Source organism: Falco rusticolus, chromosome 5 (assembly GCF_015220075.1).
Source record: "Falco rusticolus isolate bFalRus1 chromosome 5, bFalRus1.pri, whole genome shotgun sequence".
Lineage (NCBI taxonomy): Eukaryota > Metazoa > Chordata > Aves > Falconiformes > Falconidae > Falco > Falco rusticolus.
The window spans coordinates 1405657-1432956 of NC_051191.1; the positions used below are offsets into that span (position 1 = coordinate 1405657).

The following is a 27300-nucleotide window of genomic DNA, read 5'->3' on the forward strand; positions in this document are numbered from 1 at the left end:
CCTGTGTCTCTTCCTGGTAGCTCTTAGGAATTTGGACAGTGAGTAAGTTGGACATGAGCAGAGCTTTGCTCATATCCATGCTCTGGGAGCTTAGTGTTTCTGAAAAATGTCAAGCTAGTAGTATTTGCATAGCTAGATTCCTCATATGTTCAGTCATCTCATTTGGAATAAGATCTTCCCTGTTCCTAAAAATAGCTGTTGACCCATTCCTTTGGAAATACTGGGCAGCATCATTTAGTAGAAGAGTTTGTGGGATGGAAAAAGAGTCCTGAAGAATCTCAATTTCAGTGACTCAGTTTTGGCAAAAAATGGGAAGCAAGTGAAGCAAGTTCCGTAACAGATGTATGAAGTAACCAGACTAGACAATGCTGCCATTGTAGCTGGCTGTAATGATGTTCATAAAACTGGCTGCCTGAAATTAGACTTTTATGTTCATGGTAACTTCCTGATTTAAGAAAAAAAAAAAAACCAGAGTAATGAACAGTTGTCATTAATAACAGATTGTGGAACTAATAGGCATTAATCATAGATACTCCACCCCCAAAAAAAAAAAAAAAAAAAAAAAACAACCCCCAAAAAACCCAGGAAAACTTGTGGAATACATGGTTTCGGTGCAGAAAATGGTATTATTTTAGAATATGTAGTGTCTGATGTTTTTGGAAATGAATGAGGAGCTGAGTGTTTTCAGATGAATTTTAGCCATTTAAAAAGACTTAGTCTTCATGGAAATAGTGTTGCAGTGTCAGATCAGTTAAAGAACATATTTCAAAAATTTATTTTTTGAAGGGTTATTTTCCTCTCGAGTGAGCTTCGTTCTCAGATCCAATTCACTATATGGACCCATAACTGACACAGCTCAGAGGTGAGAATGAGTGGCCTGGGCTGAGAGAAGAGTCAGAACTACTTGTACAGATATTCATTACTGCACACAGTATCATAAAGTTATGGTTTGCTGTGTTTAAGGAATTAAAGTGTCTCGATTCTCATTACTGTCTGTGAACAAACTACTGTTCTACAAATCTAACAAGCTACTGTTATGACTACTGCCAGTGATGCTGGAAGAACAGAGCTAGCAATGTCTTGTCACCTGCAAGATAGAGTTGGACTGCAGCATAACATTTTTTTCAATACACATACAACAGATTGATATTCCATTCATATCTTTATAATACTTGTATTACAGGGAGATGTGAAAATTACCTGATTTTTAGTTATACAGTTAAATTATAAAACAGGAAGATAAAGTCTGTTGTTAAAGTAATGTTTGTGTATAATTGTGAATCCAGGATGCTCATACAGATCCTGTGCAGTCTTGAATTTCTGCCAACAAAATTAACTTTCATGAAATTCATAAAATCCGTGTAGAATCTCTTAATAAAAGAGAAATTTATTAAAATGCTCTAACTAAAGAAGGTAAAGAAACAGTCATGTTTCTAATGCTTTTAAATTTTTACCATTTCAGTTTAATTTTTGTTGCTAAAAAAGATAACATAAAAATAGTGGAGTGCATTAGAATTACTTCTATAAATGCAACCCAGTGTTATTTGAAATATGTATTAGTGTCTGCTTTATGCTTCGTTATTGCATAATTATTATTAAGATGCAAAGTTCAGCAGAACGTGTTCTTACTATAGTGAATAGTCCAGATAAATGGGAAACCACATTTGTTTCAATGTGAAACATGAATTCTCAGGTTTTATGTTAATGCTTTTCAGGATTTTTTGGGACAAATGTTTTGTACGCTGGGAGAAATAGTTGGATCACAGGGGAGCAGACTGGAAAAATCAATTGTGTAAGTACGTCATTCTTGAACAGTGGGTAAATATATACTGCTTCATGAGGTGAGAGTTGTGGGTTTTTGCTGTGAGGTATCTTGATATACGACATTGACAGACATGGTCTCTAAGAGAGAACAGATTGTTAGGTACAACAGAAGCCTTTCTTTATAGACGATGGTAATTTAAGTTTCGATTTGGACAGTTAGGAAAGGAATTGACTCATCCAAAATTTTTGTCAGCCTCATTACATCCTGCATTAGAAGTAGTTTGAGTATACTAATTTTTAAAATATTTTTCCTTCTAGTTTGCCGATTAATACATCATAAATCTTTATTGCCTTTTGTTCAAGCATCAAGGAAGAAAATCCTCACTGTTTCAAATCCAAACATTCCTACTTATGTTTCTATTGTTGCCAAGAATACAATACCCAAACAATAAGGCAATCTGGAGTATTAAATATTTTCTATTTATCCTACTAAATGTATCAAAAACTTCCTTATGATCAGTGGATTTTTCTCCCACCAAGAGGATTTTGATGTTTGTGTACTGTTGTTCATAGGGGCGTACAGATTTTTAAAATATGAATTTTGATCAATTTTCATTTTCTATTCCTAAATAATGTTTGAATAATTGAAAATAGTTTACAATTTTTGTTTAAATGTATGCTAAAAAATCACATATGACATTAAAAGCAAATATTTAAAAGTATAGGTGGACATTTCACGTGATGGTAATATCTTTTGATTTGGAATTTTTGTGAGTTTTTTGTTTTGCTTTTAATAGTAATTGCACTGCAGAGAATGATCATGAATTTGATTACTCTGTCTGATGGAGTGTTTCTTGTCCTATTTTACTGGGTTCATTATGAGTTATGTGTACCAGGGTTGCTTCATTTATTTTTCTTCATCACTGATTTCTTTTTAAGGGCAGATGAAGTTCTCAGGCTTAGGAAGCTTTATATTACTGTGGGCCAAACTGTGGTTGAAAACACCATGTGGGGCGCATATTCTGACTTGTATTCAAATAATAAGAACCTGGATCTGGACAAACTACAATAATTTGCAAAACTCAGAATATATGTAGATATTATTTCAGCATAATTGCAAATACAAGAAAACTCCCTGATCAAGTTATATTAATGATGTGTTATTGATCTGGTGTAAAATTCTTAAGAAATATGTTTCTAGCTGTAAATTTTCTTTTCTATGTATATATTTGATGTAATTAAGCATTTCTGTTACACAGGTGACCCTTTTATATCTATCTTTAGTGGTTTATATGGTTTATACACTACTTTCCTTTTCACGTACATATCTTGTATCCTGTACCTGTCAACTACAAACTTAAATATTAGTTTAAGTAGTAGCTTTGAAATCCTGTGAAAAATCTCAGAAGTCAGTATTTTGCTATCAGTGTCCAACATACACCAATGGTAGTCTTTTCCCCTAGATTTTATTAGAGCCTTTTTTCTTGCTTATGTAAAGAAATTAATGTCACTGATAAAATATTTTTTAAAAAAATAATTTCTTTAGTTTGTATCAAATAGTGTGGTGATGTCGTGTGGAGGTAGCCCTAAACTGAAAACAGTGGCCAGCTTCAAGGAGACTCAAGTATGACAGCTATCACTTTATCTTTCAAGAACTTTGAAGCATTGAGCTGTCATGTTAAAACCTTCTCAATACTTGAACCCAATTCAGTTTTTACATTTTTACAATTCCAGCGCAAGCGTAAACTTGGAAAAGCATCTGAAGGTTTCCTATTTCCATGCCAAAAATAATTTCATGTTGTCTCGAGGTCTCGTTCTGGATGAAATAACAGTTCAGGACAGACCATTTAAATTGATAACTGAAAGACACTTTAAAGCAGGGGTCCTCAAACTTTTTAACCAGGGGGCCGGCGCGGATGAAGCGGCAGGCAGTAGTCTGCGGCTGCTTGGTTTCCCCCCCCCAGCCCCCGGCGGGGGGGGTCTGTAAATACAGGGGGCCGGACTGAGGACCCTGGGGGGCCGTATCTGGCCCACGGGCCGTAGTTTGAGGACCCCTGATTTAAATTAAAACTATGTGATCTAATGGTCCTTATGAAATCATAATAGCTTTATTTTGAAGTAAAAGAAATATTTCCATTACAAAAACTATGGTAAACTTTAATTATATTTTAAGTTTAGAAAACATTTTAATGGGATTTAATCTTCTTGAATTTCTGAGACTTACACATACCTGAAACAAATCCTTTGAATCATAAACCTCAGGGGTTGGCTAGCACTGCTTTGCGGGGAGGCATTCCTCTAATTATGCCCTTCTAGTCCATTAGCCTTGACAAAATTCTGTCTGTAAATGTCTTCCAATCATTTGGGTTTTGTACGACGGAAAATTTAAGATATTCAGCAGGACTTGTTTATCATACAGCTCATGCTGACAAACTGAATAACACGAAAAAACTTGAAAAGTCTGCAAAGCATTTTCACTTAGCATTTCGTCAAAATAGGCCTTTGGTTTAGCTTCCCTAATTTACAGCCAACTGCAGATGTTTCAAATTGATTTGTAACAAGTGTAAGCTGTTAGTTCTCTTGCTGAATTTCATGAATGCTTGTGGTGGTTTGACTCTGGCTGGATGCCAGGTGCCCACCAAGCCGCTCTATTGTTTTTTTCCTTAGCTGGACAGGGGAGAGAAAAAGTATAACAAAAAAACTCATGGGTTGAGATAAGGATAGGGAGAGATCTTTCACCAATTACTGTCACAGGTAGAACAGACTCAACTTCAGGAAAAAAGTAATTTAAGCGATTACAAGTCAGAGTAGGGAAATAAACCCAAAACTTAAAAATGCCTTCCCCCCACCTCTCCCTTCTTCTCAAGCTTAACTTTACTCCCAATTTGCTCTGCCTTCTCCCACCCCAGCAGTGCAGGGGAACAGGGAATGGGAGCTGCAGTCAGTTCATCCCACATTGTTTCTGCTGCTGCTTCCCCCTCAGGGGGAGACTCCTCACACTCTTCCCCTGCTCCAGTGGGGGTGCTTCCCACGGGAAACAGTCCTCCGTGAACTTCTCCAATGTGAGTCCTTCCCATGGGCTGCAGCTCTTCACACACTGCTCCAGCGTGGGCCCTTTCCATGGGGTGCAGTCTTTCAGGAACAGCGTTCCATCCTGCGTCCCCCATGGGGTCACAAGTTCTGCCAGCACCTCTGCCCCAGCCTGGCTTCTCTGTATGGGTCCACGGGTCCTGCCAGGAGCCTGCTCCAGCATGGGCTTCCCATGGGGCCACAGCCTCTTTTGGAGATATGATATCCCAGAGGCACTACCACCATTGCTGATGGGCTCAGCCTTGGCCAGCAATGGGACGCTCTTAGAGCCGGCTGGCATTGGCTCTGTTGGACATGGGGGAAGCTTCTAACAGCTTGTCACAGAAGCTGCCCCTGTAGTTCCCCTGCTGCCAAAACCTTGCCATGCAAACCCAATACAGTGCTGTGATCGTTACTGCGGCAGCATTCTTTAACAATATGATTTATATTCCGTTTAATATACAGAATTGAGGTTAGTAATAAATGCATTTTTTCTGCATTTTTTTTCAAATATGTTTACTTATTGCATTTTGAGGGGTTCCAAACACAGTTCAGTTGCCTGATCGCCGTCACTCTGTCTTTATGACAAGTCCTTAGTAATCTTCCCTGCATGCCCCACAACCTCTCCTGCCCTTCTCACCTTCCTTCCCCAAGGACTATACCAGTACTTATTACACTCTTTATTTTTAAAGCAAGAGCTTAATTGTCCTGTAAACAATTCTATTAATACCACTGCATCTTCCTTATTATTTCCCTTTTCTGCGTTGGTAGGGCTGTGCATACTGAGAACTATACCATTTTAAGGGTAAATAAATTCTTCAACTCTGCAAGTGAGGCAGGTTTCAGTATCTGCAGTATAACTCAGGAGAAATCTCACAAACATACTATTCAAACTTAAAAACATACCTATGCAGACAGTAACAATATATGCTAGTAGTAATCCTTCGCTGTATCGCTTCCTTAAGTTACTTGAAAAACTGTCCAGAAAAAAGGTACTTTAAAGCCGTCACTTTCACTTGTCATCAAGGTTTGCAGATGAATCTTAACTTTTAAGATGTCCTTCAATTTCACTAGCTAATCACAAGCTGTCTGCAATGAAATATTGTCTAAAACTTAACACTAAAAAAAGGGTTAACAAAAACCCCAAAACAACCAACAAGAGAAAAAAAACCAACCAAAAACCAAACAAAAACCCTCTAAAATTGACTGCATCAGTATCACAAATGTTAAATTACTGTTTAATAGATTATGGCTACTGTAGAACAGTAGGAAACTGCGAATTGTAATCTAGCTCCTGCAAAAAAACCCTGCATAAACAAACAATGCCAAATCAGATGGTCATATTTCTAATACAATCATACTAAATGGTTAACTTCAGCAAATATTGTGGTTATTAGACAAAGGTGTCTCGTGATTCTCTTCTTAATTCCATTCTGGATATTAAATTTCTGGAAACCTGTCAGGAAATAGCCTTCAGGTCAAGTATAGTAAGTGGCATAATAAAAGAGGTGTGTTTGGTTATGTGATTAAAAAGCATGCCTGCAAAGGAAAAGAGAGGCACAATGGCAGGTGGGGGAGCCCAAACAGTACCTTGCCCTGGCCACTTCCAGACCCATCCCAGGAAAGCCATCAGCCCACTGAAGTCCCATCTTCACACCCACAAAGGAGCACGGAGGTACAAGGCAGGTGGGGGAACTCCAGTAACCCAATTAGAGAAACAGCTCCTGCCAGCTCCTACCAGGGTTGTCCTAGGAGAGCTTCAGCACCATGGGGTGGGGACACACACTCTCCACTTGTTCTGGACATGTTTTTAGTTCTTGATGGTGAGCAGGTTGGTCACATAGTCTCACTACTTGAGCACGCTAACACTACCGTGTCAATCGGGACAACAGGTGCCTTGTTTTGCTTACTTCTACTAAAATAAAAGTTCCCTTCCTTTTCACTGTCTAGGCCTAACTTATGCTAACTGCCACAGCGAACTGTGTTGTTGCAACTCCATTGACTGTTTTGACTAGTTGTCAGTTGACTTTATGGCAAGCCTGTGGTGATTTGGTTGAAGAAGATGCAGACTTTCAATACCTATTTATTAAGACAAATCTTACTGATTTCTTGAAGGTCTTTATAGTTCTTTCTGTCTTCAGAATGGTAAATTATTCAGCACGCTATGCTTTCTTTTTCTGAAAAAATTCCTGAAATTTATTTTAAATGTATAGATTAAAAATCATCCATTCAGCAGTTTTTTATCACTTGATACAGGTTAACTAAAGTCTGAAGTAAGTAACAGATGAATTTTAAAGTTTGAAATTAGCTATGAGAAAGGAAAATATATCAGTGAAGACTCTATAGCAGAAAGGTCTTTAAATTTTTTCACAATTGTGTGGGCCTGCAATACATTTTCTTTTGGGTGAACAAGCGTTGCTCAGGTCTGGCTTCTGATACTCTGTTACATGGCAGCTACTAAATGGACCCAAATCAGTTATCCCCCTGAAAGATTTTTAAATATACCTTCCTTTTTGTGTATGTGGTATGGGTAGATATTTGTTAATGCTAATGAGAAGGTGTTCATGACTTTTTATCCGCTCTTCCCAGTGTTCAGGTTTTATTTTGTCATTGGTTCTTTTGACAGTGCTGTGGCTAGATGACTGCTCCTGGTTGATTGTTCACTCTGGACTCTCTGAAGTCTGGATACCTTGGTGTCTAGGAGATATTTGTTGTTTTATTTTTTTTCATTAAACCATTGCATTGCATTTCAGTATTGTTTGCTTATAGGTGTGTGTTTAATGTCTTTCAGTATTCAAGTAACAATAATTAAATTGACAATATTGTATGTCTTCCATTCCTAAGGACATTTACTGCTTTAAATTTGCCATTCTCTTTAGAATTTCAAGTTCTCGTTCACATAACTTGAATGTTCTTTATGATCTGTCACATAAGATCAGAGAGCTTTTTCTCTTCACAGTATTTCTGAAGTTCATTAACATTTTGCCTTTTCTGTTCTCTGCTGATGGATGTACAAAGAAGAGAATGCCCAGTGCTGTTTTAGTCCCAATCAGCTACCCTACTGAAGTAGCACTTTTTGTACTTCAGCAGCTTGAGAAGCATGAATTCCATTTTCTGATTGGCATTCAAGTATGCTCTGACATTCTTTCAAAATAAAAATGAGAAAGACTTTAAGCTTAAACCTCAGATCTATCTGCTTTGGATATTTACAAAAGCCTCATGAGATTCAGGACTCCATGGCTGCCGTGAGCTGGCCAACTCCCAGTCAGATTGTGTATCACCAGGGAAAGTTCCCTTGGAAAGTCTAGCATGAAAGGATACTCTTGTCCTTCATCAAAATAAAGGTAAAACATCTCAAGCCTAGAGTGACACCATTGCAGTGGTCTGTCAGGCAGGCGGAAACATGCCTTGCTACTAGCCTTCCTGGTGAATGCAAAAGTGGATATACATGCACATTTTTCTTCTTTGCCTTCATGACAGGCATGACTCTTAGTTTCATTGGTTTTATAAGCACCAGCAGATTACGCCGCTGAGGCATGAACCTAATAGTATTTGGTCCTGGCGTATATGAGGATGTCTCCTGAGCCTCCCTCTGCTTCTGCCACCATTAAGGTCTTTGAATTTGATGCAGTCTGTCACAGAAGACTCTTGCTTCTGGTATGGTAGTGCAGTAGCTTGGTATCCCTGTGACTATGAGCAGTTTTGTTCAAGAACACACTTCAGTGTTGCACTTTATTTTACAGACTGGCCAGGTACAGAGGTGAACATTTGCTCTGAATAATTTCTCTTGGAAAATAAATCTATTCATACAAAGGAGGTGAAATGGAGAATCTGACATTTTAACAGTAATGTTTACTCTCTTTACCTATTGGGTTACTAGATTCATTAAATGCCTTCTCAAAACAAGCTCCGTGTGTAAGATTTATTCAGATGGGCCTTGTGTGCCCCAGCATGAAAGGATGAGGTGCAGATGTATCTGCTTCCAAAAATGATACAGCTTTATTTTTCTCTGAAGAGAGCATCACCTTCCCAGACATTATTCAGAATTAGATATTTGCCTGTTCTGTCTCACTAAACAGAAAATGCTAGCCACGTTTATAACTCTGAGCAGTGCTTCTTTCAGGACCTACTAAAAGTGCATTCCTGTAGGGATTCCCTTTAATGAGGAGGCAGAGCCACCGCAAAGCTTAATGAGCATTCTGTGCTAGTTATTCACATCTGAGTGCCATTGCCTGCTAATGAGGCTGTACTAGAGCCAGCTGGCCTATTTTGGGAAGTTCTTTCTCCTGTCACCTTGCTGTGAACATAATTGATAGAAAAACATCTGAACACTGGAATTGGGACTTCCTATATATTTGTCCTATCCTCTTATTTGTGGTTGTGACTGGCAGAGGGCTAGGTTCTGTAAATTCAGAGCTAAGACTGTAAATTTTTGAATGGTCTGAAAGATGTTCCATCCTCTGCCTCATTGCAGTTTCAGCTTGCAAAATTGGAGGTTTAAACTCTCAGGTTTGAATTCCCAAATAAATTTTCATCTTTTTCTGACTTTTTACCAAGTCAGGAAAGGTCCTCCTTTCAGTCCTTGTTAAAGCCCAAGTGGTCTTCAGAGTGTCCTTTCAAACTTCTCTAGGTGCTGTAGATGTGGTGTCTCAGTCATGGAATCGTTTGTTCTAAAGAGACAATAATTATTCCTCAAGACTGTATCTTGCCTAGATACATGCAGGTATTGTTGAGGACCTTTCATTTGATGATGGCTTTCTGTTCAGTTCCTCTAACAGTCAAATTATTTGCTCCCTCAAATACTGTCCAAAAAGAGGTGACCACTGTAGAACACCTACAGGTTCTGGGCTCTCAAACTAGTAGAACCAATTGAAATGTACATCTTCCTCGTATTTTATCTTCTTTTATTCAGTTTGCACCCTATTCACACTTAGACTGGTAGATTTTCTATATCTGAGTATTAGATAACTAGCACTGAGTGTTGGGAGTTGACAATGGTTATGCAGTACAGATTGCCTCATTATTACTCCGCAAACCCTGATCTATAACTCTTTCCAGAGAAACTTACCCTGAGAAATTGGTTCAAATAAACGTAAACTCTATATTGTCACTTCAGTGCTATAGAACCAGTTCAAGGGCAGCTCAATACTAGCTATTCCTTAAAGCTAAAGAGGATGGGCAGTGGCACTGCGTTCTGGATTTAAACAAGTGGAACTCTTACATGCTCATCTTCAAGGTAATAATAGTCAGTATTTCAATTGGAAGGTCTGGTCCATAATGCTGAATGTCTGAGTGATGTATTTTCATACAATAAGATCAGCTTGAAATTAATTTATTATTTTCTCACAAGGCATTGTTGCTGGTTAAAGGTCTTTCCATTAGAATGATCTGTGACTGCTGAAGTTTTTGTCAGGGTGCTGACTTCACATTTAAGAATTTCTTTCTTAATGTATTGTTTGTGAGGTAGTTTGTAAGAGAACAAACACTTTAGTGTCTGCAAACGGTCCAGTACTTTTTTCCTGCATGTAGTCTCAAGGCAAGAATACAAAGTTTGTATTTAATAGCATCACAAACTGCAGAGGTCATTTGGTAGAGTTTTTAGTTCCTGAATAATGAAAACTTTCTGTTCTGTAGAGAAGTTCTGTGCTACTCTTATTAAGTATTTCACTTATTTGCCAGCCATGATGGTAATATTATCCTTCTTTTATAAGGCACATGACCTTGAGAACCTTGGTAATACATCAAGCCAAACCTTACCCCAAGTTGCTCTCAGACGTGAAAGGTACACGCTGTATAGTCATGTCTGCTCAACAATCAAGAATTCCTTTTTTTTTTTTTTTTTTTTTCTTACATACCGCCCAAATATCTTCAGGGGATTGCCTCTCCAGTTTCCCCCATCCTTCAGAGTGATTATCCCAGACACATGTATCTCTTGGGGCTGGGCATCTCTTGGCCTTCACGTTCATAAGATGAAGTAAAGCATGTCTTCCCAAAAATGTCTTCATGTGCAAATCTCAGCCTGAGACAGGCAGGCATTATCTGCCGTGTGTTATAACTGCAGGCAGAGTGCACAAGGTTCTCTATCAAATGGCAACTGCTCAGTGACCAGTTTGTCAGAAATGGGGCTTGCTTAGCAGCATTTTACTTCAGGCCTCCAGCTCTTCAGGAGGTGATCAGAGTTGTATTTTTCACAATCTAGCATCTGACACAATAATCTTTTGGAAGTGGGATAAATGTATTTGACTTTCATACCAAATGCTTGATGCTTTTACTTCGAAGTACTGTCCCTGCCCAGACTATGTCTCAAATATGTCCCTAATGGCACAGATAACTGGCCTCAAATACTTCAGTAGGAAGAATTTTGGTTCAGGTAATGGTAATTCTGATACCAGTGCTTTCCATTTGTGTTGGCATAACCTACAGAATTGTAGTGCTGGGAACTTCTGGTTTTTTACTTACACTTCTGACATTTCTATTTCTTCCTTCCCTGTCAAAGACGGGGTCACGGTCATTTGTTCCTTGAAACATTTTACCATGTAAGGTCAATATCACCCTGATCACTAAGTCATTTCTGCTACTGCTGTTACTACCAAATTTCAGAAGTTTTTGAAGCTTTAAGTAGTACTGTTCAAAAGAAAAAACACAGCTTTTTCATCTTTTGGAAATCTGAGAATTCAATTTCAATATCTCATTGCTACAGAGACTAAGTTGGGTAATTTTCAGTCTTGAGCTGTTGAAGCATGGCAGATTTAAACCCATATGATCTGAAGATGCTGATAAAACTGTGAATCATGCTGTGTAACATTTGGAATGACCAGATTATTTTTTTTCTGTTATTTGAAGAAAATTCTTCTGTTTTGTCTTATTGTAGTTTATAAAGCATACCAAATTAAATGGAAGAGCGCCTTGAGTTTTGTATGTATTGAAATTGTTGTTTAAAATTTCACAACAAAGACTTGAATAGTTTCCCTATCCGCTATTTTCCTCGTGAAATTCAAACTTCCCATGTAGCGCTGAGGACGTCCAGGAGAGCAGTCATGTAGCACTCTGATTACCAGCAAATGACTGCAGCAGTATAGGAGCAGGATTCCTGATGTATGCCGGATAGACTTTAACATCAACTTCTAAACAAGAGTTTCAGTGAGCTTGCATAAATTTGCAGTGGTATTTGCTCCTCTATTCATAATTTCTAAACTTTTAACTTCTTCTAAGAACTGTTTTCCCACCAGTTCTTTATTTTACCAGTCTTGCTAAACTTCTCTAAAGTTGTAGAGCATTGTACAAAAATTTCAAAAGGATTAAGGAACTTATTAAGTAAAATAAGAACAACAGCAAATATTGACATTAATGCTTTGTCATAACAGAAGAACATGAGTGCCCTCTAGTTCTCTTAGAAAAACCTAAAAAATATGATCAATTTGAAAATACAATTTTACCTTAATGTCTTCTTGGAAAGTAATTTTATTAAAATAATTATTTTCAAGAAAGAAGTAAAGAAATAAAGAACTAGAAATAAAATGAGCATAAGCAATAGCATTAGTTTTGAAAAAAATCTAGAAGTAATTGCCAAGGTGTATGCTAATGGACACATTACTAGATATTAGGATATTGCAGAACTTCTCATTAATAGTATAGCATCATGCAAAAAGTTGCATCCTAATATTTGTACTTCCCTCTGCTGTCACCGTCATCCGTGTCCCCCCCGCCCCCCAAAGGCTACTAGCATTGAATACTATCCGGTTATAGTATCATATTATAGTATCAGATTATGTGTGTCTTTTATGTTCCTGTATTATTCTTTATGCTAAGGATCTGTTTTGTGCTTTCTGGTGTTGCAGCAGCATGTTTTGATTGCTGTCTGCGTGAATTATAATTATTATAATTTACTTTGCAACTACTGTATCAGACATGATGGTGAGATTATGATGTGTCTTCATAAACATTTCAGAATAAATATTGTAAAATAGGGCTGGCATATAGTATTAAATATATTTTAGGAATTTGGTTTAAGGAAAATTTGCAAAAGGATGCTTTTCACAAATCAGTAAGTTGTAGAGTCATCTCTAAAACATCAATAGGAAGGAGAAGGAAAATAAAATTTTGATACTGTTATTTCATCCTATTTAAACTTTTTCAACCATTTCCTTTAAAATTGAAACTTGTTTCTTGCTTGTTAGAAGAAATACGTGTCTTGTTTACCAATTCACTTAGGATAAACCAACTTTTTTACACAGAACAAGTGACAGAAAGGGGAAGCTGTATGGCATGCCATCAGTTTTGTGACTTGAAAGCTTACCTTCTGCTTATCTGTGTCACCTGTAACTTTCATGAGTGATATTAAGGAATGGAGGTGATGTTGTATTTTCTTGCAGTGGAATTCCTGGGAAGAAATGTGGAACAGTCATAGTCACAGCAGAGGAACTAGGTTGTTGCCGAGTAAGTGTGTGTTTATTGTTTATTATAAAATAAAATGAAAATTATTTTGTGATTTACACTGCACCAGATTGTCAGAGGTATAATGTATAAATTTGCATTTTGTGATATATGTAAGAAGTTATGATACGTCTTTCCTATCAGTTACTCTTAGTTTTAGACAGGAGAAAAAGGAAGAAGCCAAAAAAAATACAAAGCCATAAAGGTTTTGATTCTTAGATGGATTTTAAATTTATTTTTTGTTTTCTCAAGTATTTAATTACATTTTAATCTCTTGGTGTCCAATTTTTAACAATGATCCATTTGTTTCAGCCATGGAATTATATTTCCATTATGGAATATTGACATTACATGAACATCAAAGTATTTTGGATTTTTACCCTTATCATTAAAAGATTTTATGCTAATAGCAAGGAATTTATTTTAAAAATGTGAAACTAATATTTACTGGAAAAAATAGTAAGGTATTTCAAGGAATCACCATAAATCATGAGTTTAAACTGTAAAGAAAGTAAAGATTTCCATGGCCTGTTAGTGGCAGATGCCTACTTATTTAGTTGAAAACAGAAGAATACTGGGGGGTGGGAGGGCAGTGGACGATTTGGCTGGTTAAGGGGAGAGACCTGGTGTGGTCATGACCTTCCCCAGTAGTTTCACTGCTCCTCCCTCTCCTGGGGTTCGTGGAGAAGCGGACTCGACAGAGGAAGAGGCTTAATGATCAGAAGACACCTGACAGTCAGGCCAGCTCAGTTGCTTCCCAGCATGGAATGAACTAGCAGCTATCTGTAAATCATAGGGAAACAGACTGGAAGAAAGAATAGCAAGTATGATAGGTATGGGGTGGGAAAGACTGGCTGGAATTTGAGAGGGGGGCAGTTTGTCAAAGCATGGTATGTATTGGATGGGGCTGTAGGGTGTATCTCTTGAAGAGTTTGCAATGGCAAGGTAGCAAATCTGAAATGAGGAAAGCAATAGTATCAGACGTGATGGGAATGTACAGGGGATCTGGAGAGTACAAGATTAGATATATAAAGCTACAACAATACCTTGAGGCTTGAAAAGATTTGTTTCTGGGGCTTAGTTTTTGTAATTTGATGGTGTTGAGGAAGTAATGCTTTGCCTTATGTATAACTTCTAACTTTTATACCATGTCATTAAGTGGTTAATTTTTTTCTACATAGACAATAGTCATGTTTCGCTTTTTACTAATATAACCAATAGCTAATCTGTTTAGGCCTTATTTCCTTAAGTTTATTACATATTTGAAGTAAAAAGAAGTCCTTAATTTTGTACCTTATTTCCAACTTAGTCAATTTTGTATTATTTCTCTGCTAAAGTGGTATATTTGAATAGCACACAGGTTCCAATCTTATTTACGTTTTCCCGGCAACCTGCCAATCCTGCACAGCTAACGTTAATATGGTGCGCCAACCCAGTCTCATTGAACTGCCATTTAGCAGTAGGAAATTCCCATGTTACTGGTATAAATGAATAAGTATGATCATAGAATATGCCTGTCTTTCCCCTCTGTTTTACATTGGCTTAAACTTTTGTACGTAGTACATGATCAGAATGTTCACACCTTTATCAGATGACAAAATGGATGCATCATTTATTGCTTTCCTGCACAAATCGTACTTCTACATTTCTTAAGAAGTTAAGCTCCTACCATTCTTAAGAGGTGTTTGCCATCACCCCAAGCATTTGTTAGTTACCTTAAAAAAGACTAAAGACAATATTTTCCTGATACTCTGGGTTTGTCTTCCAAGACCAGTATTTTTATCTAAGTTGTAACAAACATATTTAGAAGTGACAAATATGTTATTAAATCTGTAATCAGAAAACTTGGGGGGGGGGATTTTTTTCTTTCCCTTTTAATGAAGACAAATACTAGGTGCCTTCCAGGGCCTTCATGTTCTTCCAGATTCACCCCACTCAAATTTTACATATATGACGACTAGTTCAAAATCACTGAGGAGAGCTTAGAAATTATTTGGGACTCAATCTCTCTCTCCTGCATTCTCTGTCATGTTCCTTCATGTGCATACTCTCCCACACAGCCTCTTGCACTACCTCATCAGCTGTCACATACTTCCTCTGTGATATTTTCCTACCTAAGTTTATGTAGTATTTGGGTTAATTGTTATCTGACATTCTGAGATTTTTTGCTAAACTTTTATAGCTCATGTTCAAAATGACAAAGATTTTTAGTATTGCTGAATTGCTGAGGTTGGAAGAGACCTTGGGAGATCGTCTAGGTCAACCCTTCTGCTCTTCTTAGATGATGCCATCATGTTTTGAGTATGTGCAAGCAGAAAGTCTCTGTTACAGTGTTTTGCCACATTCGCAGTAATTTTTTTTCTTTTATTTAAATGGAATTTCCTGGATTTCAATTTGTGGCTATTACCACTTGTTCTTCCACTATATACCCCTAAGCAGAGCCTGTGTACTGCCTCTCATCAGATATTTATACACATTTATAAGATGCCCCTGAGTCTTCTCTTCTCCAGGCTAAATAATTCCATCGCTCAGCCTCTCCTCATATGAGAGATGGTCCAATCCCTTAATCATTTCACTGACCCTTTTTCTGGAATCATTCTAGCATGTCCACGTCTTTCTTGTACTGGGGAGCCCAGAACTGAATACAGCACTCCAGGAGTGGCCTCACCAGTCCTGAATCACTTTCTCCAACTTTTTTTCAGCACGCTTTGTAATGCAGCCCAGGAGGCTATTGGTCTTCTTTGCTGCCAAGGGAACATTGGACAACTTGGTGTCCACCAAGACCTCCAGTCCTCTTTTGCAAAGCTGCTTTCCACTTTTTTGGCCTGCAGTCTGTACTGGTGCATGGGGTTATTCCCCTCCAAGTGCAGTATTTGGCATTTCCCTCAGCTGAACTCCATGAGGTACATGTTGGTTAGGTTTTCCAGCCTGTACAGGTGCCTTTAAATGGCAGCACAACCATCATCTGGTGTATAAGTGGCTCCTTCTAGTTTTGTATTGTTTGCAAACTTTCTGAGGATCTATTCTGTCCTATCATACAGGTCATTAATGAAGCTGTTTGATATTATTGGCCCCATTTTTGACACCTGGGATGCACCACTAGTGACTGGCCTCCAGCTGGACTTTGTGCCACTGATCTTGACCCTTTGAAGCCAGCGGTTCAGCCAGTTTTCAGTCTACCTCACTGTCCAGTTATCAAATCTGTAATTCTGTCAGTTTGTGAACAAGGATATTCTAGGAGACAGTGTCTAAGGCCATGCTAAGGTAAAGAATAAACAACATCCACTAGTCTCCCCTCATCTACTGAGCCATGCATTTCATACGGGAAAGCTTCAGGTTGATCAGGCATGAATTTCCCCTTTGTAAATCCACAACGATGGCTCTCAGCCACATTCTTGCCTGTCATGTGTTTGGAAATATTTTCCAGGATTATTTGCTCTATCATCTTCTCAGACATTGAGAAAAGACTGGCCTGGATCCTCTTCCTTGCCCTTTCTCAAAGACAGGAGTGACACTTGCTCTCTCCCAGTCCTCAGGAACCTCCCCTGAACATCATGACTTTCCAAAGATAATCGAAAGTGGCCTCACAGTGACGTTGGCCAACTACATCAGGACTCACAGGTGCATTCTATCAGGTCCTATGGACTTCTGTATGTCCAGTCTGTTTAAATGTTTCCTTACCTGGTCCTCCTATACCAAGGGCAAGTCATCCTTGTTCCAGACTTCCTCAGGTGTGGGTCTCAGATGCCCAAGATTCTTGAAGGCAAATCTTACCTGTGAAGACCAAAAGACAGAAGGCTATGAGAAACACAGACTTTTCCATGTCCTCTGTCACATGGTCCCCTTCCCCACTCAGTGGTGAGCCCATGTTTTTCCTAGTCTCCCTCTTGCTGCTGTTACATCTGTAGACCTGTATAAACAGTCTTCCCAGCAGACCCCACCCCAGCTAGCTGGTGAGTCTGCAGGTTTATCTTTGCATTTATAATCCTTCTCACATTCTTACCTCTTCACAAAGAGGTGATCATGTGTGACTAGCAGTTTGCCTGACAACAGCAAAGAAACTTTTCTCCTTATTTGTCATCAGAATGGGTGTTATTTGGTATCTTCCAGGCTCATTTTCTTAAAGCTTCTAGACTCTTAATAGCAAGCTGCTAAGCCATTTGCTTTACAGACGGCAGGAGCAGACAACTGCAGGTTTAAGTCACTGAAGGAACAAGTCTTGGTTGTGTTTCACTGGAGTTTTTAAAATTAGTTCTAATATGCGTTCCTTGCCTGTGCATCTACTTCCCTCAAAATGCAATTTTAGATATCAGAAAATACTAGAAAAATCCTGAGGCATTTAGCATAGAAATCTATCCTTCCTTTGCAGACCCCTACAAAGGAATTCTTGGTTGCAGCAGTTCAAACTGCACTATAAGGGCATTGCAGGAATGCAAATATGTAGAGGGCATCTAGAAGGCAGATACCCTCATTTATTTTGTTTTCTTTTTGTATGGCTGTTAGTCAATGATTTTAATTCTTTTTTAGTGTAGTAAACTGCATGCTGTATGTAATTTTTCTGTATTACCCATTTCAGGATTCAGTTTTAATGCAATTTTGTGCGAACAAACTAGACAAGAAGGACTTCTTTGGGAAATCAGATCCTTTCCTTGTATTTCATCGAAGCAATGAAGATGGCAGGTAAGGTGCCTGTTAAGTATTTCTGCTGCTAAACAGTAGGCAACTTAGTTATTTGCAGATGGTAAAATAGATTTCATTTTTTTTAATATTTGTCAGATTAAGCTGTGTTTCTTTTATGTTTGTTGGATTTAAGTATATCATGTTATGCAGTATAGGGATAAAACTATTGTAACAGATAGATCAAATATGGCAACTAAAGGTTTTAAGAGTGGAATGTATGATAAATATAGAGCACGATGAAAGTTAATTATAATAATAGTTAAATAGTGTTACCTTTGCTAAGATACAGTATGCCTTTAAATTAAATGGAACTCTCAGAGAAAATAGCTGCAGAATATGCTAATTCTCAGAAATTGTTTTAGATAAAAACATTTCATACTGCAAATTTGGAAATACCTTTCATATTTTTGACAAAGTTGTAGAAAATAGATTAAAAAAATACCTTAAATAGATGATTTTTTTAAAATATATTTTTTTACAAGTGGCTGTTTGCTGCATTCATACTTTAATTTGTTAAAATAGGTTTATCACTCTTAGTCTGCTCCTAAGACTTGACATACTAACTTCTGGTCAACATACTACTTCTGTGGCAGTCTACTGGTACATTAAGTTTTCTTGGAAACCGATAAGCCTCACATATAACACGGTATCAAACCAAAGGCTAGACTTGTAGGATACTACTTGTTTCAGTAGCTCAGCTGGCACAGTTAACATAAACCTGTATATAGGTATATGTGTGTCTGTTTCCTGCTCTTTTCCTCTTGGAGGAAGACTGTAGGAACAGTTTCCTGAATATAAGCTGAGTATCGTAAATTGCAAGCCCGGAGGAGTTACAGCTCCTTTGCGAGTGGCATTATGGTCATAAGTGGAATTTCTCTGGGCATTACTGGGAGTGGTGCTATATGCTGTTTCTCTTTGCCTTGTCATGCTTCTCCGCTTCCTTCCCGGAGGTGAGTGTTGAGCCACTGATTCTTTATTGCTCTCCTGAATACTCTCCTCCAACAGGAGGTTCAGGCAGTACCTCTGCACCCATGGGCAAAAGGATGCTCCCTTTTCTGTCTTTTAGCTTCAGGCATGTCTTCTGAATCATAGCCAGGATTAAAACATAGGCCTTTGGAACATAAGGAAGGTATTCCCTCAAAGGACAACTTTAGTTATGTCTGTATGTAGAATTTCAGTAGTGATTTCACCAGTGACCTTGCCTCCTATTTTCTTTTGAACAATTCAGTCCCCAAGATGAGGATTCAAAAGAATTATTTTAATCTTGCATCATTTAGAGAAGCAAAATGCATTAAAACAATTTATTGTATTTCACCTGACAGAAGGTGATCATGTTATCTCACAGAGGCTTATATGTTTTACCTGAGGCAGCCCCAGTTAAAATCTCATAAACATAAAATGGGGAACAAGAATCAGAAAGCCATGGCTTCCTTGGCTCAGTTTCTTAACCACTAAGCAGAAGTCAAATCCTTACCAGACCATTTTCTTTCTGGTGACTGATTCCTGGCTGTACAAGGCCTGTTTAAACAAGTGGGATGGAGACTGCTCTTGCCTAACTCACTAAATGGTTGTAATTCTTGTTGAAGTTTTGGGTAAAAATGTTTTAGGCTTACAGTTGTTTAGCACCCTAGTCTGTAATCTCTCTCAAACAGGTCTGTCCTCTTCAGTTGTCCCTTCTCTTTGATTTCACTGCATTTCTTTTTTTCTTATCTGAAATTTGACTTGGACATTGTATGAGTGAATACATATTACAGCTCATTTGATTCCATGTTTGATGACACAAAAGAAGTAAATAAATACAAATTATATCTTTTTTATTACAGTTTTACAATCTGCCACAAAACAGAAGTCATAAAAAATACATTAAATCCGGTGTGGCAGGCATTCAAGATTTCTGTCAGAGCACTGTGTAATGGAGACTATGACCGGTAAGCTATAGGTTATGCTTTCTTAGCTTAACCTTTTTTTCTCCTTACCTCATGTATTCTTTCATATGTAAGTTTTTCTATGCAATTCAGTTCCTGATGTTATTTAGGTTATTTAATCAGCATTTTGAAAGGATAGTATGTATTCAAAACTATTCATCACATTAGAGAATTTAGGAAAATAAAGTCAATATGGTAAATCTGTAGAAAAAGTTAGTGGTGATTTCTGGAAAAAAAGTTCTTTGGTCTCTCTGGTGTGATTAAGAAACGGTTACAAAGAAAAGACCAATTTGAATAATGGCCACTGTTACTAGTGTGCACAAGTATTTTTTAATAATGTTTCAATGGAGGACAATAACGATGTGTCTTCCTTGCATGACATTGTAATGTCAGAGGATGCTGATTAAGTAGATGAGAAGCACAGAAGTTAATCATCATCTCTTCAGATTTGAAGCTTTCAGTGATCCCAGGCAGAAGGATCCATCTTAGAAAAACATGGTAATAATACCATGTTTTTAACCAATATTTTACCAATAATAACAAACAAATTAGTTGAGGAACAATGGATATTTTTAGATTCCTTAAAAATGGATGTTAACATCTAATAATATCAACAGGAAAAATGTTTAACTTCCTGTTGATGACTTCTTGTTGTCACCATTCATGTTTTTGAAATGCATTTAGCTCTTGCTGTTATTATTAAGTACCCAGTTAAATGTCTGGTAGTTTCTCTCTTCTTCCTGGAATCTGGAGTACTGGAGTTATTTTAGTAAGACTCTGAAGAAGTACAGATTTATCAATGAGTCATAATACTTTTAGCAGTGTATAGTGTAATACTTAGTTTAAAAACGTGAAGGAAATATATGAAGACTAGACTAAAAATATGCATAATAGGTAAGCTGAATGTAGTAGATAGATGGATAGATGTGCTAAGGTTCGATTCAGCTTCACAGAGACTGTGGAAACTAGAGAGATGCAAAATGTACTGGTCTGGGTATTTCGAAGGCAAAAGGTCAGAAGTCTGGTTTGAATGCCTTTAACCCCTAAACATCTGTTTTATTTTATCACGTTGAGATCGGTATGATCATATCTTGTTATATTATATAACAGATATGAAAATATATAAGATACTTTATCTTACTGATTAAAATAAGAAGTAGTTTAGTATTGCATTTGTCTAACCATGAACTAATGTTCCCATCAGGAGAAGCTAAATCCTTTGCTGAAATATATTGCTGCTTGTAGGGAAATTAACTAAGAGTTTGCTCAAATTGATCATTTTCCCACGAGTGTGTCTTTGAAACAATCTTCAGTTTGGAATTTAAGTAGTTACTTTTCTACCTCAATTTTTGTTTTCAGCTTCCATGTACATGATTACCATCCATTCATGTACATTTTATGTTACCGTAGTACATGATTTTGCCATGTCATAACTATTGCATTTCTTTATCAGGCTGATGATAGACAAAATTCATTTTATGTGTACACTAAAATTATTTTAATTGGTTACCATGAAAGCCTAGTCTTCTGGGGAGGCATTTCTTGAACTTTTAATTTACTAGCTAATGCCAGGGGATAAACAAACCAACTCTTGAATCAACTGACTGAAACTCAGTAGTCAATATGAAGAAGCAGGAGAGTAAGAAGTGCTTATATTCACTAAGCTAAGCAGAATGCTTTCACATTAGTAGACTTAAAAATCTGTCTTTATAAGTCGCTTATTAAAAGGTCAAAAGCTAATTGACTTGTGATTTCTTTTTTTTGTCTGGGGAAAGTTGTATTTTTTTATGATTTTTCAGGGGAACGGCCATTTTTCTATCTTTCCTACCAGATCTTAGCTGCTTTATTTGATCTGTGAAACTCTTACAGTACTTGATGTTGTGTTCCATCAAACTAAAGGAAAAAGGGTTCTCCTACGTTGCTGACACTCTCCTTGTGAAGTACTTGACGTCAGCCATGTTGGTTATTCTTCCAATTAGGCACAATAGAAATACAGCAAATTCATAAGTTCATTCTAATAAAATAGAATTTTTAACTTGTATATGGGTTCATGTCCATAATGCATAAGCCTAACGGTGCTCATGAAGCTAGTCTCTGGACGCTGCACTGTTTATCATATTAAAGAAAAAATGTTTTCATAATAATTTTAAAAGATATTATGGTAGAGGCATTTTGAAATAATTGTGGCATTCCAAAAGAGAATTAAAAAGTGTAATAGCATGCCTCGAATTATTGTGTAACTACTGTTTTCTCATGTTGATTCTACTTTGAATGCTTTTAAGATAATGTGCTCAGTGAATGCCTTAGGAATTTAAAGGCTCTATGGAACTACATAATCCTGCCTACATGTTTCAGATTAAGAAATACTTGTTAGCTGCCATATTTATTCAAATTAGTGTCTGCTTATAGTCCAGAAAAAGCATCCAGAGACTGGGGAAGTTTGTTTGAAAAATTTTCTTTCTAAAGGTGAGGATTAGATTCCTAAAGTCAGCATGGTAATACACAGAAACACAAACCCCAGAAGCCTCTTTCAGATAATGACAGTCTCACAGATCAAATTTTGGTGCTCTGGGTTTTGTGATAGATAGGAATAATATTATTAGTAGGAATATATCACAGTAAACATTCATTCTGGTTTCAGGGAGATTAAATCTTCAGTTAGTGTATGCTTGAGTGAGCTCTGTCACTTTTCCATTGTGAAAAGGCCAGGATTTCCTTAATTTTTCTCAAACTATATAATCATACAGTATGCTTTCAGCCATCACAGGGATGGGATTTCAGTACTACAGTAGTACTTGGTATCTCTAGTATTTTTGTTCTTTCATTCTTTTAATATGAGCTCTCAAATAGCACTTACACACAGTTATTTTATGCATAAAAGTTTTAAGACTGAGATACCCTAAACCCCAACATTCTCTAACCTTGATTTCTTTGTAAATTAGATCTTTTAAAAACTAAAATAGAGAACCCATCCTCTAAACTGTCCTTTTAAGATAAAATAGCAGTTTAGAGAGAGCAAAATATCAGTGTGTGAAGATTTGAAAGGCCTTTTAATAGGTTGCATGTCATGCAAAATAGGTAAAACTCAAGGTCTGTGATCAATCTTTTTAATTTGAAATAAATTTCAGAAGAGAGGAGCTGTATTCAGGGAAGAATTGTTCTTGTTGAAGTTGTATGTCTGAAGATCATTCTCAGTAATTTATCTTGATAATCTTAAGGATTTATCTTATAATTCATGTTTTCTCGCTGAGATGATTTGGTTATTTGAACACAGAATCATAAGACAATTAAAAACTTAAGTCCCACTAAACCTTATGTAAATCTAAACTTACTAGCATGTCCTGTCTATCTTAACAATAACAGGTTTTGAAACTTGGAAATAAGATAATGGGTCTCTAGGGAAAAAGCTCTGTGATACTGCTTTTTTTACTAAATTGCATGTGGTCTCCTTTCAAGGGTCAAATACTTGGTGGGATAAAGTATGTTTGGACTCAAGAAAACTTCATTCCACAGAACAGCTTTCACTTTAAACAGTTTTCATTCTAAGGTAACTTAACCACAAACTGAAATTCCACAAGAGGGATGAAATGTTACAAATGGTGTGGTCAGAGCCATTAAATCCGAGTCAGAAAGAGAAACTTCCAGGCAAAGCAACTCCTTCTGTGCCTATATTGGAATATCACATTAAAAATGTGAAAAACATCTAGGCGTGAATTTGTTCTGTGGAAGCAAATTATAAAGCAATTGCTTGGATTCCTATCCCCTCTATTAGTAACACAGACCTGATGACTTAATTTCATGTGAAACTGTTCTGAAGAATAACAGTAAGCAAGTAGTTTCTTAAAATATAAGAAGTCTGGAGGTGTTATTTTTTCTGTTCCATTTTCGTGCATTTTAGGCTGGATAGGATTCATTATTACTGATTGTTTAATTTACATATATGTACACTCTGTAGTAAAAGGAGATAAATAAAACAGTATGCTATCTCTGTCGTGATATGTTTCCTGTTTCATTAATGATGTTGATGACAGTACGCTCTATAGTATTTACATCTTAAGAAATCCACTACTCAAGTAAGTATGTAAAATAAGATTGATCTTGTGCATGGGAGACTTTTATTTTCTACATTCGTCTGTTTCCCAGTCATCGCTGAAGCAAGAATAGTTAGAGCCGTCCTCAGAGGTTCCCTTTACTCATAAGAAAACAGTTCATCTCCATATTCATCTTCCATTTGTAGCTTTTATATGTGTAATAGAGTCATAGAACAGTTTGGGTTGGAAAGGACTTTTAAAGATCATCTAGTCCAACGCCCCAGCTGTGGACAGGGACACCTTCCACCAGACCAGGCTGCTCAAAGCCCCATCCAGCCTGGCCTTGACACTTCCAGGAGCTTCCACAGCTTCTCTGGGCAACCTGTGCCAGTGTCTCGCTATCCTCGTTGTAAAAACTTTCCCTGATGTCCAGTCTGAAACTACCCTCCTTCAGTTTAAAACCGTTTCCCCTTGTCCTGTCACCACAGGCTGTGCTAAAAAGTCTCCATCTCGTAAGCCCCCTTTATTGAAATGACACAGTAGGGTCTCCCCGGAGCCTTCTCTTCTCCAGGTTGAACTACCCCAGCCCTCTGAGCCTTTCTTCATAAGAGAGGTACAGTCTTGTAAACGTGAAGTACTGCATAGGAGGTACATGACCTTGTTTTTTGGATCATACGTTTAGTTAAAACTGTTCCCGTATCATGTCTTAGTTTCCAGATTCACACATGCGCTGGTTTTGGCTGGGGTAGAGTTAATTTCCTTCATAGTAGCCAGTATGGGGCTGTGCTTTGCATTTGTGCTGGAAGCAGTGTTGATAACGCAGGGATGTTTTAGTTATTGCTGACGCCTTTTTCTGCCCCTCACCCCGCGCCAGCAGGGAGTAGGCTGGGGATGCACAAAGAGTTGGAAGGGGACCCAGCCAGGACAGCTGGCCCCAGCTGACCTAAGGGGTAGCCCAGACCATATGACATCGTGCTCAGCAATAAAACTGGGGGGAAGGCTGGCCAGGGGGCCACTGCTTGAGGACTGGCTGAGCATCGGTTGGTGGCGAGCAATTGTTTTCATTTGCATCACTTGTGTTTCTTGGGGTTTATTTCTCTCTGTTAATTTCTTTTCAGTATGATTTAGCATTATTATTATTTTATTTTATTTGAATTATTAAACCGTTTCTATCTCAACCCATGAGTTTTCTCACTTTCACCCTTCCCGTTCTCTTCCCCCCAATCCTGCTGGGTGGGGAGTGAGCGAGTAGCTGTGTGGTGCTTAGTTGCTGGCTGGGGTTAAACCGCAACACAGTAGCCAGTTGCAGATTCATCAGAAGGGCTCAAGAAACTGTATGAATCCATTATATACATAACATTTTTCATGAGGTGCTTCCCTGAAAATTTGCTAGTTACCGTTTTATACTGTGAAAAAATATTATAGATCCATGTATTATTTTGTCTGTATAATAATCTACTAGTTTGGCTTTCAATTCTGATTAAAAGGAAATTATAGTTAGTTTTCCTATTGAAAAACTGTTTGCACTAAGTACTTGTGTCTTGGCAGACTTCAACATTTTGTTACCCAGCTTGCCCAACAGCTCACTAAGAGGTGGGTGAGTATTCCCACAGTGTCCAGGGCAATCTGTCAGTTTGGGAAGCCTGGTACCCAAAGCCTGCCTCTGTCATGTTCCCTCCCACACCCCACAATCTGCTTGTCTCATTTCATTCTAGGAAGTCAGAATCATGGTTATGTTGTATAATCTGATGGTTATTTAGGGTAGCCTGATGAAAGAACTAAGCAACTCTCTCGATGACTTTGTAAGAATTAAATAAATAAATAAATAAAAATGCTGTGATTTCTGTCCTCTTTGGTCAGTTAACCAAGCAGCTGCAGCCTCTGTTGAGAGCTGGGGGGAGTTTAAGAGTGGAAGGGTGCAGTCTTTAAGGAACTATAAATTCTTTCATCTGCAGCCACAGCCATGGCCTTCACAAAATCTTGGGTGATCCCACACAGGTTTCATTTTTCATCACTGCACAGTGTTTAGAAGGGGCTAATACTGTCTACCGTATTGAAGTTTGATTGTGTTCTGGAGTAGCTATTTTCATTTAAGAACCAAAAATATGGAGTAGAATTCCTTTCTGCTTTAAATGTGCTTTACTTCGTAGTGTGAACGTTGCTTTTACTCTCTACTGTGCTGCTTAATAATTTTGTTTTACAAAGGCCCTCTCAAACTCTGCATGCTTCTTCTCAAATTTGGATGTATTACTTTTTTCTGTAAGATGTTATTACCCCGCAGCAGATACCCTTTTCCAGATAATAGAATATACCAAAGAAAGCTTCACAATAATTTCCAGTTCATTAATGTTCTTAAAAACCTTGATAATACTTTCAAGGTTTAAAGATTCTTTATAAAAAACACAGAAAATTCAGAGCATCAGCAGGTTAAAATATAGTGGTTAAACTTCCAATGTGTTTAATTGTTTCCTTAGCTTCCACTCTATTTTACTATTAATTCATGAAAATATGTAGGGTAACCTGAGTGACTTGCTATTTTCTGCCCCATGAGAAATGACTGGAAAATTCTGCCTTCTGGATTTGGCACAACTGATGCACCCATATGCTATTAAAATGCAAGAATTAAATGCGGACCTGGTACATTTTAATATATGTTTTAATAGGCTTGTATTGCTTTGTTGTTTATTTTTTTAGGACAATTAAAGTCGAGGTGTATGATTGGGATAGAGATGGAAGGTAAGACATTAAATCTATTGTTAAACCTGAGGGTTATCCATGCATATTTATATATGTGTTTTGAAATGTGTAGATATACAGGGCCAGAACAGGTCTGGAGAATGGTATTTATCAGTATTCAGAGGCACAGATACTGAAAAAAAAGTATTGCTATCATTCTGTTTTATTTTGCAGTTGTGGTAAATGCTGATGTATTAGCCTATTTCAAACATGATGTGTGCATGTTGATACATGGAAGAAGCAAGATAGTCTGCTTTGTGATCTGCAAAATCAGTCTTGTGAACTTCATGTCATCAGTTATTGTACGTGTATGAAGAGAGGCAAAATCCATTTTATAATTTACTTTCCTTTGCTTAAAACACTGCTTGATAAACCATTGCTTTTCAAATATGATAAAATGCATGACCCTGTAATTGCTACTTCATGGTTGCCTAGATATTGCAATGTAGAAACTACCTATTATCATAATTTCACATTGGGTTTGAATGTTCATTTCCGTGCCTGTCTTCATCAAAACGTTGTTGTAAACTCTAGAGTTGGAAGACCTGGGTTTTAAATAGCTTGTTGCTAGAAAGAGAATGGTGGAACGTACATGGAATTTCTGTTGCTAAATTCAAGAGGAGCAATCTTACTATTCAAGCTTTCTGTCTGTAATGAGTGTA

At 37.5% G+C, this 27300-nt stretch overlaps 1 protein-coding gene across 7 annotated transcripts in view; it reads left to right on the forward strand.

Moving 5' to 3' along the window:
* Positions 1-27300, forward strand: part of CPNE8 (copine 8) — a 107943-nt gene that overhangs the window by 34682 nt on the left and 45961 nt on the right. For 5 of the 7 annotated variants that reach the window (XM_037387598.1, XM_037387599.1, XM_037387601.1 and 2 more), the window contains 5 exons: positions 1716-1792; positions 13206-13269; positions 17843-17946; positions 19770-19874; positions 26597-26638. In XM_037387598.1, coding sequence (XP_037243495.1) covers positions 1716-1792; positions 13206-13269; positions 17843-17946; positions 19770-19874; positions 26597-26638 — 392 coding nt within the window. The other 2 variants (XM_037387603.1, XM_037387604.1) reach the window with 2 other exon arrangements.